Source organism: Photinus pyralis, unplaced genomic scaffold (genome assembly GCF_008802855.1).
Source record: "Photinus pyralis isolate 1611_PpyrPB1 unplaced genomic scaffold, Ppyr1.3 Ppyr1.4_LG1, whole genome shotgun sequence".
NCBI lineage: Eukaryota > Metazoa > Arthropoda > Insecta > Coleoptera > Lampyridae > Photinus > Photinus pyralis.
The window spans coordinates 26,172,397-26,187,585 of NW_022170249.1; the positions used below are offsets into that span (position 1 = coordinate 26,172,397).

Sequence of the window (15,189 nt, forward strand, 5' to 3'; positions counted from 1 at the left end):
ATCATTTTTTACTCAATTGCATTTGTAATTTTATAATAATCTTGTATGAATGCGTTGATTCTTGTACTAAGATGCATCACCTCACCACGTAAGCACCAATCTTTTATCATGTACCAATCCATTACTGCCTAAATTTGAATTTAAATTTACTTTTTATACAGGCAAATAATTTAAACTAACAACAATTTTTTATCAAAATATGTAGGCCAACCGCAGTTTTTACACTCGGCAGCAAAAAATTAACAGACACGCCAATGGTGTTGTCATTCTAGCGCCCCAAAGAATTATTTTGGTCTCCTGCGACCCAATTTTTTTGACATATTTAATTGGTCCACCCTGTATTACTTTTGCAGTTACCATATTTTCGTTGTCCATTTTTTCAAAATGCTTAAAACTGGACGATTCACTCATTGGAATAATATCAGGCTCAAGCAAAGCATTATCTTCGCTAGTCTACGCATTTGCACCAAATACTACCATATTTTATTTGGGTAAGGCAATTAAATAAATGCGGTCTTCTATTGAAATAACTCTAGTATATTATTATAGGGACGATAATGGAATCTTTCAGTGGTACGTCGTACATAGCAGTAAAGTCTTTGATTTCCAAGTTAGTCGAACCGGAAGAATTAGGTACGTTACCTATTTGTCGCTTGTTTACTGTTTACAAATTTGGATCACCTTATCATACTCTAAGTAGAAGATAAAGATGGACAATAGTACTACAATTACGTCACGTATCTACTGCGTTAAAAGTTTATACTTCGAGCCAGATTTTGAGGTAACACGGTATCTCTAATTAGTGACAATGAAAAAATTTAAAACTATGGAATTGTATCCAAAAGCAAATCCAATTTCAAGACCAAGAAAGTGTGGTGTGAGTGGTTTAGGTTTTTGTTTACGCTGAAATTGGCAGGATCGTCGTAGATAATATCACAGTGGCTCGGGTTCTAAAACATTATTTAGATCTCACATGGTGCGGTCCGAACTTAATTTTTAATGACAAAACGATAAATCAATAGCGCTTGTTAGAATTTTATTTATACCAGCACTAATTTTAGGTAAAGTGTATTCGTTATTTGGTGTTTGTGAAGCGCTAATGCCATTGGTTTACGGGCCTACCTATACCATGTTGTACAAAGCGACGATTAATACCTTACCTGGTGCATTTTTTCTTGCAGGAGGATTGATTTCTCTCCCTTCCACTCTCATGTTTTGGTACGTAAAACAATAAAGGGAGCGCTTTCACAACGTTTAATGTTTAGGTGGCTTTACACTGAGCATAAGAAAGACGCGAATCAGGTAAAGGAGATGGTACCTTTACGAGAAAAGTGCCCAAATACAGAAGATAATATAACAATTTCGCCAGCCTAACTGCAACTACTGAATTAGAAAAGAATGGAGAAAAACTGCACCAATGAGGATTTATTTATCACATAATACAATAGTCAAACCATATGTACTGTGTTTTTGCCACTTATTAAACACTAGCTCATTGAATTTTTTGAAAGAAAAAAAATGAGATTATGTGATGGTTTTGTTCGTCCGTCTGTCCATCTGTTGCTCGTCTAACTTCAAAAGTCTGATTTCCGAATACAAACCGAGTGAGAAAAAATTCCTCCATAAGGAAAATGAACGCTATTGTCCGCACTTTGTCCGTCTGTCTGTCATAGCCAACTACCTACTACCAGAACAGCCTGTTCATTGAAATGTAGATTTATCTCTCGTTCTGCAGGTTCTGCCGTCCCGCCGTGCTTTGCCGACCCTGAAAACCCGCCTTCCTTGCCTTTGATAAATAAAAACAATGCTATTAGTTGAATTAGATACGGCTATTAAAATAAATAGCATCCAATCCAACCAATGCCTGGTATGTCATTGATTCAAGTGTTGCTAATTGGATAGGTGGCCATAAAATTTTAACTTTTGTTATGGGTCATGTAATCTCTTTGATAAGCGTTTTACTGCTATCAGCAATGTCATACAAAGTCCATTCATGACTTAAATCCATAATCAATAACATACTGATACTTACCTATTCCTATTATTAGCAGTTTGCAACAACAACTTATTTGACAATTAGGACGATGAATTTAAATACTACAGAATGATTTAGTCTTCTGTGTACTTTCGATAAAGTACCTACAAAAAAATTATGTGACTGTAGAAGAGGTCTTAACCTATGCCTCGGTTCCAAACTTTATTTAGTTTCACTCCAAAAATTTTCGAAAAACTGTCAAATTTTGACAAAAAAAGGTTATAACACGAAATTGTTAAAGTTAGGGGTATAGGTAACATGTTATATAAAAAATAAGTATTTTTCAAGTAGGTACGGTTCAAATCGGTAATAAAATATGCGGTGTTCCATTAAAAAAAGCGCAAGTTTGATACGCTACTTGAATACGGCACGCCCTTGGTGATCAAAAATATTTTAGAAACATGCTGGTGGTAATTGCGTACACTTTTGCTCTAAAAGACTTTGTTCGGTATCTTATGGTAAATGAATTATGATCCGAGGGATCTTAGGTGTTTCACCTTGTACACATAGGTACTGTAGGTTCATTAATGATTCCACATTGGAATTGTATTCTCTACTTCGAAGTAGTTTGTATATTCATGTGATGCAATTTTAACATTCCTACCATTTTGCAGACTAGGTAGGTACCAATGTCATGATTCCTATACTATATCCAGATTTTGCGAATGGTCCAGAATGCGGTCGCTGGCGTTTATTAGTAAATAAGTGAATCGATAGTCTTATCTAAATCGTGTCACTATAAATCGACGGTTTCTATCTAAAGTAATAAACGAATTAATTTTATCACACCATTACTGTTTTCAAAGGAGAACCGCTAACTCGTAATATGAATGCCGCAAACAGACATTTTAGTGTAATCTTCGATTGCATATGAAAGAAATTTGTGTAACAAGTCTTATCGCCGAATCCAAAGGCCGCGTTTTTGAAAAAAAATGCCGCAAAGATGTAAGACAACAAAGTTTGAATTGGGACCGATAACGTTTTCTAAAACAAAAATTGCCGTACGTGCACTCATAAAATCTTCGAACAAGTTCTTTACTTTTAACATTTTTATTAGTTCATAAGAGTAGAGTAGAGATCACTCAAAGCTTTCTCAGAAGGATTCTTCAAAGATCAACCAGAAATGTTTCCCCGCTACTTCAGAAATTCAGAGATTCTTTCTATAGTTCTTTCTAAATTATTTGTGAGATCTGAGAGATGCTCTCTAAAATCTTGGTGATTTTACAGATATGCACGTTAAATAATTCAACTTGGTTTACCGGCGAGTTTTGTTTAGTGTGGGTTAGATGGTATGTTAACCACCAAGACATTTGCGGTTCTAGTCTAGTAAAGTCTTACTGCCACTGTCATGGAAACTAAACTTTGAGGCACATGAAAATGAAGGTTTCATAACGATTTCTGGAAATAGTTATTTACATAAAAGTTAGGAAAATGACACATTACCTACTGGCGAGGACCCAGGGGCCGAGTATTATAATTTCCGAGTCAAATAATGTTTGTATTAAACGAAACGAAGTTTTGTATTAAATTTTACTCGAAATCGTATTTTAATATAACATTTCAATTTGTATATAAAACTTTTGATTAATGTCAATCTGTCAGTGATGACGAGAGGCATTATAGAGATTACAAATGTCACAAATGCGGCCGGAAAGTGATAGCGGAGGCCATCAGTAAAGCGACAAGCGGCAGAAAACTCTGCCTCTGTCATGGAAACTCAAATTTCCTGACAGAAAGTGGGCATGAAAATGAAGGTTTCAAGACGATTTTGGGTAAAAGTAGTCTGGTAAAGTTTTACTGCCCCTGTCATGGGAACTAAAATTCCCTGACATAAAATAAAGTAGGGCGCAAATGAAGGTTTCATTACGTTTTTGAGTAAATTTAATTACTCTATGAATCACTATAGTTTAAAAGAAATATATTCGCACTGCATGCAGTGATTATAATCTTAGTACTAATTGCCTAGTGTTTATATTTAAATCATCCATCAATATGTCAGTTGATTATTCCTTATCCTATCATTAGATTAGAGTTTTTTAATAAAGTGCAAGATTAAATTAATCTAAGTGTGTATGGTACTCATACATTTCATATGGAAAGTCAAGTCTTTCCTACCTTAGCGCGTGTTAATCAAACCAGTATATACATCTTGAAAAGAGAAGGTAGAATGAAAATTTTTTCTACAACACTCAATCGATCCTTGGTTTAATAATCATTTAATGTCTACGTTCGAACAAAAATAAAAAATTCGCTTAGCGTTTTCGCAGTGCATATACCAAAAGTACAAGCTTTATAATAGTGCTGAAATAATTACTTCTAGGGCGGAAGACTTGTCAAGATTAACAAAATGTAGTAAGTAGCTTCATCGCTAAAAAGATATCCAAGTAGTGTGTAGTGTTGAGGAAAATATTAATGCCATTAATCGTTTTTGCCACCTCAGGAAAATAGGTAGCTATATACAAATATCACAGTTGTGTTAGAGTGTGTAAGATAAATCTCTTGGTGGGCCAATACCTAGTACGAAATCTACAGGTCGAATTGTCGGAAAAACGATGACTCAAAACTTACTGGACCAAATTGCATAAATTTTTGAAGCTTTTGCTGCTTGCAGACGTTAACGATTAATTTCCATATCAAATTCTGTGTTTTTTATTGATGACTCGATTTTGGAGAAATTTTAACAGTAAGCGCCTGGACAGGCATAACTTTCTTATTGCTGGGCCGAATCTTTAACAGTAGGTTCTGCTGCTGTCTAATGCAAGTAAGTAAGTGAAGTGTGTTAGGTATATTTAATCTAATTACATAATTATATATCTTTAAAGAACGATTAGGTCTTTATAGCCGTATTAATTCCCGGCGCCAAAGTGTCCCGGCGGCGTAATTACTATCTGTAGTACTGTACAGTTCCTACCTACTCCCTACCGGGGTACAGATTGGAATCGACAACATGCGTTCTTCCTTATTTCTAACTAAGGCACAGAGCCACAGTTATCAATCACGCTATCCCATGACGCAACCTCTACCACTCATACGTCCTATTACTTAGGTACTTGTTGACTGCTAATCGTTTGTGTGCATTTGACACACTAATAGGTTTCAGTACTATTACCCTTTGATATTATCGTCCCATAGTCTTTTAAATGACATCGTGTGTTTTAAAGGGTGAGTACTGATTTGAGGTGTTTGAGGGCGAGGAAGCATGAAAAAGAAAACTTGCTGCACTGATGCATTGTGACCATTGCGCGTTAAATTTTCGCTTTCTGAAGGTGTCCACCGAGTTGATGCAGCCAGAACATGTTTTGTGAATACTCCACTAAGCCTTTCAGTCGTTCATTTCGCAAAAATGTATATCATTTTAAAAATGAACGTCATAAGTGCATGTTTTTAAACTAAGATACAGCGGTGTGACAACAGCATAACATGTTGAATAATTGATATGACCTCTTCTTGCTCTCAATACATCTCCAGTATGATATGATTGAACGATATGACCTAAACAAATCCGATATTATTATTTTTTGTATCTTGGCTTCGCACTGAATGGATTTTCTTTTTCTCAGTTCATCCCAAGGTTTTCGTGAGGATTATATATCGGAAATAGTGTTATTTTCCATAGAATATACTCGTACTAGTATCAAACAAGTAAGTAACTACTATTGTTTCTATGGTGCACTTAATTTCCCTTGCCATATGTGCCGTTAAACACGATTTTTGGCCATTTGACCATATTTTCCATCATTTCTTACGTTCTTTGACAATTACTAGACCAGTCTAGTGAAATAGACAACAAAGCATTTCGTGATCAAACGGTGCTACGTAATTAAAAATCAATCAAAATCCACACGTGAATGCCGGCGATGCCGCCAGCACAATGCACTCGATCCCAAAAGTTGAGCGACGACGGAAGACGTGAATTTTGAAGAAACGAGCATCATTATGCATTATCTAAACATGGAGAAAACGTTCGAAAGTATTATTAGCTCGATGTCTTATGGATTTATCGAAATCGCTTTGTGTACCGACACTAATATAATGTACCTAGGGGTAGAGAAGTAAAATAAAAACATCCATAGATATGTTAAAGGTTTGCAGTACAATTGGTCAACGACCAACTTACTTTATTTTTTACATCTTCAGTTCGGCTTACACCCACAACTCAGTTCCAGAACTAAAGGGCAAAAACGTTGCTATCTAGTACCTATCTAATTAGCACTTAATCCTTTTTCCTCAACGTCACTCTGTCGGTGGTGATAATTTCCGAATTTGAATTTATATTGATGTAAAATGTACTTCTAGGCGTGTTAAAGTCAAGGGAAGAAGTTCAAAGAGTTGCTTTTTATTTTCGAAATGATAAAATTTATAACTTTTCTCCGCGGGTGATACGACTACCCCTAGATACCTACGTTTTTCTCGAGAGGCGTTTTTCAAATTTGCCTTCTTGCACGTGTCCCTGACTGCATTGATTCTCTTGACTTCAAAAGAACATTCCTTGTTGATGTACTCCAGGAAAATTAAATATACGAAATCTTAAAACGTTGTTGAATACTCAGAAAGAAGTACCTCAATTAGAGCGGCACCGTCGGACAGCTTGGCGTCAAACATCGGAAGAAGATGTCTGGATGTTGCTACCTTCGATTTAATGTTTAGAAACGTTTGGGAAAAAAACGAGTCGGTATGGACGGATTTGATGACGCCATATTTGGTATTGTGTCGTATCCCTTAAAGTTAAGCATTACTTAAATGCCATTGCAACGTTTGTCTTAATAATCGTTGCCATAGATTTTAAGTTCGATGTGATTATGTTTGAAAATAAGATTTTGTTTAAGATATAAATTTTTGAGAGGAATTTTTCACTAAGATATGTTCTTCTGTGTTTTAACGGGATTTCACAGGCTTCAGCGTAAAGTGGATAGATAGGAGTTGATTTCATGGCACCCATCAGGTACTTAACCTCTACGCAACGCCGATATTTTTACAAAAATTCGAGGTACTTATCCTCTAATTTTTGTTAAAATGTCGGCGTTGCTCTTTGTTACTTTATCCAACACCCCTATGTTATCCAGTCATTATCATGACGAAATTAAACGAGTAAGGTATAATATAACCCACTAATGAGTTATGGACGTAAAATAACTCACTAGCAAGATAAAGTACAGGAACCATAAGTAAATCCATATAAATTTTCTGACTAAATTTTTTTTTGTTTATTATTCCCCATAGCAACGAATTATTGCTTTTGTATTCCATGCACTCTAGCTTTTCGCGGAACACGCAGTTTTTAAGATTTCCACGTTTTAAACCAGCTTGAGGAGGTGTTGGATAGTTTTGTATGGTGCACGTGTGCTAATTACAAATAAGTCACTTGAGAAAATAACCCCACTCGGCCTGACGGCCTCGTGGGCTTACTTTTTTCTCGCGTGACTTATTTGTAATATAACACACTTATACCATAAATAACTATAATTCTAAGTCATCTGACGTTTAATGCGGTCGCCCATTTAAAGACGCCGCTATATAATTTTGGTTAATTTGTCCTTCAGACATGTAAATTGTTATTTTGTTTCAATTTTATTATTCCCCTACCCTAGGATGTATTGATTGTTATATCCTCTTTCATTTAACACTTGAAAATGGAACGAGTCGTGTAAACGACTTCTGTAAACTTTACTACATTACATTTTACGGGGAGATCTTGGATTTTACCCCATTTGGCGCTGGAACCATTACAATGTTAGTTGGGAAAAGTGTTTAGGCAGTTAACTTGCTATTTGTAGGTAAATTAAATATGTTCTCCATTCGATCACGATTGCAACTTATGTTACTTTAGCGGTAAATAGACGTCATTCCAAACAAAGGAAAAGATGGAGATTGTTACACATTTGAAACTGTTATTGGAAGTGAAAAAGGAGCGCATCCAATAGCATCGAAATTTTAAAGCTTTAGTAATTGGATTTGGCGCCATAAAATATTAACATTTGTTACGGGTCACAGGGTATCGTCGATGCTTTCTAAATGGTTTTATTTATCATTTATTAGTAATATATTGACATAATCTGTCAACTCTATCTGTACCTACTGTTTCATCGAACTTGATGTGTTAGAAACATTTTATCCAAATTCGTTTGTACATTTCGATGCATTCTATCAGTAGTTGAGTTGCTTTAAGAGAGGATTTAATTGGTGTTACCTAGCTACTTAACTTTACGAATTTTTAGCCAGTCGACGATGCAATCAATCAATCAAGCCGAAGAGCAAGATAAGACGCCAGCCACTTTTTGCGTACGAGTGCGTTCAATTCTGTCTCTAGTTACCGTAGAGCCTTTAATGTTTCTGTTCGTGTTTCCAAGCATGCTGCTAACTTTATCAATAGTTAATTTGCATATGGACAAAGCTTGCCGGGTCAATTTGCAATTAAATGCGTCAGTGTGCGATGGATTATCCCAGCGTAATTCAAGCATGTACACCAGTGAAGAAGAGAATATGGTTCAGAGAATGGTGGCGAACATGAATATGTGGAAAGCCGTAATCCAAAGTGTTTTACCACCGTGTTTGCTCCTTATGTTGGGAGCATGGAGTGACAAACACAACCGTCGTAAGCTGCTAATGGGGTTTCCCATAGTTGGAGAAGTTATAACCGTAACTGGTTTTATATTGTGCACGTATTTCTTTTATGAATTGCCTATGGAGGTCACTGGTGTGGTTGAATCTCTACCTACTTCGGCAACTGGTGGATGGTTCGTTATGTTTATGGCGGTTTACAGCTACGTGGGTGCCGTTTCGACTCTAGAATCGAGAACGCTTAGAATTGGGGCACTTAAAATATGTGCCACGGGTTCTATTATGGTCGGGACGGCAATGAGCGGAATTTGTTATCGATTAATCGGTTTGTATGGAATTTTTTCTACGGCGCTCTTTCTATTCGTGGTTGGCTTAATTTATACGGTGTTAGTTATTCGTGAAGTTGGAACTGCCGCTCCACAAGCAAATAAGTCGACATATACATCGTACAAGGACTTCTTCAACTATCAACACATGAAGTCTACATTTTACTTTGCATTTAAACGAAGAGACGGAAATCGGCGCGCAAGAATGTTCGTGAGTTTTGTGCTGCTTTGTTTAACTTTTGGCCCTGTACAAGGTGAGTAGGGAGTAATTTTAATCAATCAAAAGTCTATATTGGTGTTGCCAGTTACTAAAAGTAATTATTTGCATCCCTACACCTTGTCGGCTTTTTAATTTTGCTTCAATTGCTCGGATCAATTTTTTGGCGACCGTCATACGAGTCATCATATCATATTACTAAAAAAACTCAACCTGCATTCGATTAGGTATTATACTAATTTATTTTTTCTACAACTGTCATATTTTCCTGAAACGCGAAGTACTAGATTTTTAATCGGTTAATTAATAAGTAAGGTTGCTCTTGACAACGTGCGCGAAATCGTCAACAGTGAAAAAAAGTATTTCGCGCACGGGACAAAGTCAAATTTAATTAACAATCGGTTCAGTTGCGCTAGCGCGAAAAAGGCCGCCTTTAAAATACACACGCGAAATTGAACTTCGCGCTCTTGTTAAAAATAACTATTTTATTATACCTGAATTGCTCAAATGCGTAAAAAAGGCCTTTAAAACACACGATACTTCAAGTATGACTTTTGAAACTGTCATCTGGGGTTGAAATAAAAAATCCTCTTAGGTCGCTTTCTGTAAATGCAGAACATTGCTTTGGCTTGTACCTACCTATCCTTTGGTTGAAGCTTCCACAAACGCGCTCAATTTAGGGTATGCTTCCAAATCTGTTCCACTTTTTAGTCGCGGCAATGTTTGAAGTTTTGAATGAATGAACCAAAAGATAGAAGATTTAAATACCTTTGACATTTCCTTCATATTTATTCACTAAAGGGCCCCATTCACATGCGGATATGTACGGCGGACAGATCCGTGTTGAGCTACACACAGGCGGATATGGCTGTACACAGATCACGGACAAATCTCAATAGACGAGCAGGCGGCGTTCTGTCGCTATTTCAGTTCTGTAGTACTAGCTCTGGGTTGTGTTCTTTTGGGTGCTGTGGTAATTGGTATGGATCATAAGGAGAAACTGACAATAATTTGATGATATATAGTATTATTTGAAGATACGAAAAAAAGAGACTGTGGTCACAACAGTGATTCCTGAAACGAAAAAAGTACCCTCATGTGAGAATTAGAACGAGAGAGTTTTAATAATTTGCACAATTTATTAAAATATGTTCACCCAGCTATTGAGAGGAATGATACCCACATGAGGCAGTTACCAGTAGAGAGCGGTTAATTGCCACGTTACAGTACTTAGCAACTTGAAGGAATTGTAAAGACCTAAAATTCAGTTGTGCAATCTCCCCACAGTTTCTCGAGAAAAATACCTGAAACTTTCAAATAAGCCACCTGCCTCGGCAGAATATACTCGGAAATGGCATAAAATTATTTCATTAGTAGTTAGATGTGCTTGGTTGGTGGAGTAAGCACTACAATCTGTACCAGTACCTAAATTGTTCCCCAAAAATGCGCATTTTGTTCTGGAATGTTAATATCACCGTAGTCTTCAAAATTCACTTTTAAAATATCACCAAAAGATAACTGATCGGATTGTATTTGACTAACAGTTTCACCATCATTTTGTAGATCACTCAAATCTTTAGCACAATTTGCGCCTGCATTTCAAAGTAATTTAAACAAAATATTTTTTTTTAACTATGTTTAATTGGAGTAGGATTAGTCGCATTTCCATTTTGATTTCTTAAATTTCCAAACATATTTTCAAGAAGTTCCTATTTTGTGATTTTATGTCCGGCAAACAAATCCGTGAAACGACTACACACGTGCGTATTTGTCGGGCTCGCTGTCCGTGCTCGTCGTCCTGATCGACGGACGGCGAGCAAGATATGTACGCCGAACACGCGGATACACACATACGAATTGATACAGATCTGTCCCGCGTACATGTCCGCCGTACATATCCGCATGTGAATGGGCCCTTTAAGACGATGATTTTTATAAGCAAACGTCACGTGACATTTCCATGGCAATCGTGAAATTGCGAACACCAAGCCCACTTAATTAGATATGTATTCGAGTATAACGTCAATATGATTTCATTGTATTTATTTTTAAATTATACTGCAGGTATAATAAAAAATACTATAAGATACACGTGTATAATTGGTCTTTAAAGCACTTGCAACGTTAAAGGCACTCCGCTTTGCGTCGTGCCCTTAAATTCGTTGCGCGTGCTTTAAAGACTTGATTATACACTTGTATCTTAATATACTAATTTATTATGTCATTTGAATCATATTTTTGGAAAATAAGCTTCAAATTTTACATTGGCATGAAACGAAGAGAACACATTTATCATTAGTATTTGGTTGGTTATCTATGAAAGGCAAATTTATCCATTTCATAATGTTTTAATTGCAATGTGTCGCCTACTTATGCTACAACAAAATTAGGTTTCCTATAAATGTCCACAATTTAAATTTCCGTTATAGAGGATTGCTTACGTCTTATGATAGAATGGTCGCTTTCTGATCGTTGGTCGCTAACAATCTCCCTTTATTGTTAGATACTTAGGTAATTACTATTATTAATTATTCACACCATTTTGTCACCAGCGATTTCTCTCTGTCTTTCCACTTTATACCACCTGCTTCCTTGTCGCGAACCCTAACCAATCAAGTTTAATTTGTATACTTGACTAATGTAACTTGGGTTTACATTTCAGGGTAGGTAAATCCGTGAACGTTTTATAAAAAGTTAAATTTTTTACCCCAAAATGCATCCATGGCATTTTATTACCTTACTCGAATTCCCTCAGTAAAATGGATTGCTTTTTACCTGAATATTCAGACTGACTGAAATTTCTTTGGATAAAATCGGCATATGGGTTGCATTGCTGCCCTATGTTCCCCTTTCCTGTACTGTAAAGTCGAGATAGACTATACAAGAATTTTCGGGCTTATTATTGAACTAAATGGGAAAATCTTTTTTTTTAAACTTCTTTTAACCAAATTCGTGCACGAATATATGTCACAATGAAACAGGTTCTGAGGAACTGGAACACCCTCTATTTTAGGGTTGGTGGACTGGATATTCGTCGGTTGAAATTATACCCTGGCTCGCATTAAGTGGTTCGATCGTCCTCAAAATTCAAAGGAATGTTGATGTTCATCAAATGATCGGGTTAATTTTCTTTCGAAGCTTAATTAATTCCGAGATTAATTCGCACCCAAAGTGGTGCGTGCGTTCTGCACTTTGGTTGTTCTATATGAAGGTGTATATAGTCAAATAAACTACTTTTAAAATTAGTAACAGCCAATCGATCTATATCGTCTTATAAAAAAATTCCGTTTTTTTTACATTTCCCTTAGGTGAGACTAGTGTGGTGTATTTATTTATTCGCAAACGTTTTCAGTGGAGCGAGGTAGAGTTTAGTATTCTATTCAGCATCAAAATTGTCTTACACCTAGTAGGTATACTGTTTTCAAGTGTTCACCTTCGAATATGTGAGATATCTGATTGCTTTAGGAACTGTACTGCCACTACTGATACTTTCCAAATATTTAAAAATGGACGACACTGTTATTGGAATGATCTGTTATCTGGGAAAATTTGTTTCTGGTTTTTTGTGCGCCTTTAGTACGTCACCTCTAATGTATTGTATAGGTAAAATTACACATGAGTAGATTTAATTTTTATAGCAAACATTTTAGGCATGGTGGTAGAAATGTTTTCTCCAACAACTTTCATTACAGTGAGATCAATTGGAACTAAATTGGTATCGGTCGAAGAACAAGGTAGGTATCATAAATCATCAGAAATTTCTTTTTATTAAAGTAGTTAAAGAAGGAGGTTCTGGCGCAATGTAAATCTCCATAAGCGCAATGTATTTCTTATGGGATATATTTCATCATGAAAACTTTCAGGAAGATTGAACGCGCTAAACTCTATATTTGAAGCCTTAATTCCGTTAGGATTCGTATCGGTCTACAACTTTGTCTATAAGAAAACAATTGATTTTTTCCCCGGAACCTTTTACATTGTGTCCAGTTTGACATGCATACCAACCATGATTCTATTGGGGTAAGTTCTATTACGGAGTTAAAAACCTAATCAGTCTTTTAAATTTAGATGGTTATATCTTCAACGAAAACATGACATCGAAGAAGACAAAATGCACGAACAATCAACCCTTTAACATTTTCCTCGTCTATTCATACTAAATTACTTACACGCATATAACATAAATGGTTTTTCAAACACATATGACCGGGGTGCAATGATAAATAAAGTATGTCAAGTAAGCAAAACTATTTCGTTTAGCTCACCCCGAATCCATATTATAATAATGAGTTAAAGTCAAGAATAAAAATGATCAGAAAACCACTTGGTTAACGGCGCAAAAAAAATCACTCAGAAAATCAAATCTAAATTGAAACGAAACTCATCAAAGGGAATAAGGTAAATTCCTTTTTGAATTCACCAGAACAGACTAATACTTAAATATAAGATCCGGTTTAGAAAAATGTAGGTAAGTAAAATAAATACCCTTGCGAAGTCTGGAGTACTTTGACCAAACGTTAACGTAAGGTGCAACTGACGGTCCAGGATAAAAGTTGGTATTCGGAGAATTTGGAAGCAATTTAGTCACCTTTTATTACCTGCACTGTTTAAGCATTCTGTTCCAGTTTAGGGTTTGCGTAATATCGTAAAGAACAACAGTTCTTCATCAAGAAGGAACAACAAGTTTTGTTTGTGGAAACCGGTTTTTGCATTTTTATTATATTACGCAACCGAACCCATATGGTTTTGACATTTTATGTTGATTATTGGCTAATTTTGTTACCAGCGGTAAGTAGAAGGTAAGTAAGTAGAACTATACAAAATAGTGATTCACTACCATTATATTCCACCCTAAATACTTGTTAATTACTAAATAGCGGCACTCCCCTAAATGACAAAAATCTGTAAACGAAAACAATATATCACTTTCCTCATTACACAACAATTGAAACTCTCTAATTTACTTTTTGCTCAGCTAACTGGGGGAGGTCAATTTTGAAATAGTTGGATTATTTGTTTTTTGTCATGTGTTCCAGTTAATGAACCTATTAAGTCTAATCGAAAAAGTACGAATTGTTTTGGATTCTACGCACCAAAATTAATAAGAAAAAGTGTTTTCCCGAGAAATTTTGGTGCAGTCGATTTTTGGTAAAAAAGGAAGGTAATAACTGCCTTTTTTTTGAGCCACGAAAAAAAATTGTCTCAGATCGATCCGGAAAAAAAATTGTCTTATAGAATGTGGCCTGTAGAACCCATAATTTCAAACAGTTCCAAGATTGGGCTACTAGTTCAAAAGTTACAGCCCTTTGAATTTTTTTTTCGAAATTGGTTTCTAGTCTATAACTTTTGATAAACATGGGGTTTGTATTTTGGTGGTGTGTAGAGGACCAGAAATATTGTCTAGCAATTTCAAGCAAATATTTCCTGTTACCTGCAATGACGAACTTTTCCTGTGTATGTACTCTTTTCCTACTGAGATGCAGTAGTTTCCGCTTAGTTCTGCTTTCAAATATCAACACAAAAACTATCTTAGAGATTACCGAATAAGCGATTTATTTGATTTCATCATTACAATGTCCTAGTTGGCTATCACACGGGGCCCAACCTTAAACGACCCAATCACGTGCGGAAACCAGGTTGGTTTATGAGAAAAGTTTTAATTAGATTACCCATTTGCACGTGTCCATAACTGTATGAATTTTGTTAGTAGGTATTTAATTTTTGCTCATATTAAGTAGATAACACCCGGATATTGAGAACAGTATTTCTTCCAGTTAGTGTGGGTCGAGGTGTGGGTGGTATAGGAAAATTGTCTGTCGCTCTACTAAAACACATTGTCGTCCTGATGGTATGTTTTGAGCAATGTTATTTTCCAAATGCTTATGATTGTATGTATAAAATACCTATATGATTCACAATCGTAACTAATTCCCGGAGGTTAGAATGATTTCCGTGCAATTAGTAAAAATCGCGATCAATTCGATAAACAAAACTGTAACCACGTCGTTGATAATTTTTTTCTGAATTATAATTAATAATATTCATCAGATTGT

General features: G+C 35.8%; 2 protein-coding genes across 5 annotated transcripts; both read left to right on the forward strand.

Moving 5' to 3' along the window:
• Nucleotides 1-71: 71 nt before the first annotated feature.
• On the forward strand, nt 72-1,884 carry LOC116159026. The gene is made up of 5 exons (XM_031471922.1): nt 72-88; nt 247-491; nt 550-633; nt 1,062-1,218; nt 1,266-1,884. Exons 1-5 carry the CDS (start codon nt 72-74, stop codon nt 1,372-1,374), a joined length of 612 nt encoding a protein of 203 aa, XP_031327782.1. The 3' UTR covers nt 1,375-1,884.
• A 2,230-nt stretch (nt 1,885-4,114) lies between these two features.
• On the forward strand, nt 4,115-13,569 carry LOC116158589. 4 transcript variants are annotated; one of them, XM_031471395.1, is made up of 8 exons: nt 4,132-4,197; nt 4,356-4,387; nt 8,251-9,173; nt 12,445-12,546; nt 12,602-12,739; nt 12,787-12,870; nt 13,000-13,156; nt 13,205-13,569. In XM_031471395.1, exons 2-8 carry the CDS (start codon nt 4,383-4,385, stop codon nt 13,269-13,271), a joined length of 1,476 nt encoding a protein of 491 aa, XP_031327255.1. In that variant the 5' UTR covers nt 4,132-4,197; nt 4,356-4,382; the 3' UTR covers nt 13,272-13,569. The 4 variants fall into 4 exon arrangements, with proteins under 4 accessions (XP_031327259.1, XP_031327255.1, XP_031327257.1 ...); XM_031471397.1 differs by lacking the exon at nt 4,356-4,387 and having other exon boundaries at nt 4,159-4,197; XM_031471396.1 differs by lacking the exons at nt 4,132-4,197; nt 4,356-4,387 and adding an exon at nt 4,803-5,677.
• Nucleotides 13,570-15,189: the final 1,620 nt, after the last annotated feature.

What these genes read in the sequence shown, in the direction of transcription:
- LOC116158589 (XM_031471395.1), top strand. An exon ending in ACCTCTAATGTATTGTATAG is followed by an intron (nt 12,740 to 12,786) that starts GTAAAATTACAC and finishes CAAACATTTTAG; the next exon opens with GCATGGTGGTAGAAATGTTT. An exon ending in GGTATCGGTCGAAGAACAAG is followed by an intron (nt 12,871 to 12,999) that starts GTAGGTATCATA and finishes GAAAACTTTCAG; the next exon opens with GAAGATTGAACGCGCTAAAC.
- LOC116159026 (XM_031471922.1), top strand. An exon ending in TACTACCATATTTTATTTGG is followed by an intron (nt 492 to 549) that starts GTAAGGCAATTA and finishes ATATTATTATAG; the next exon opens with GGACGATAATGGAATCTTTC. An exon ending in CCTTCCACTCTCATGTTTTG is followed by an intron (nt 1,219 to 1,265) that starts GTACGTAAAACA and finishes TTTAATGTTTAG; the next exon opens with GTGGCTTTACACTGAGCATA.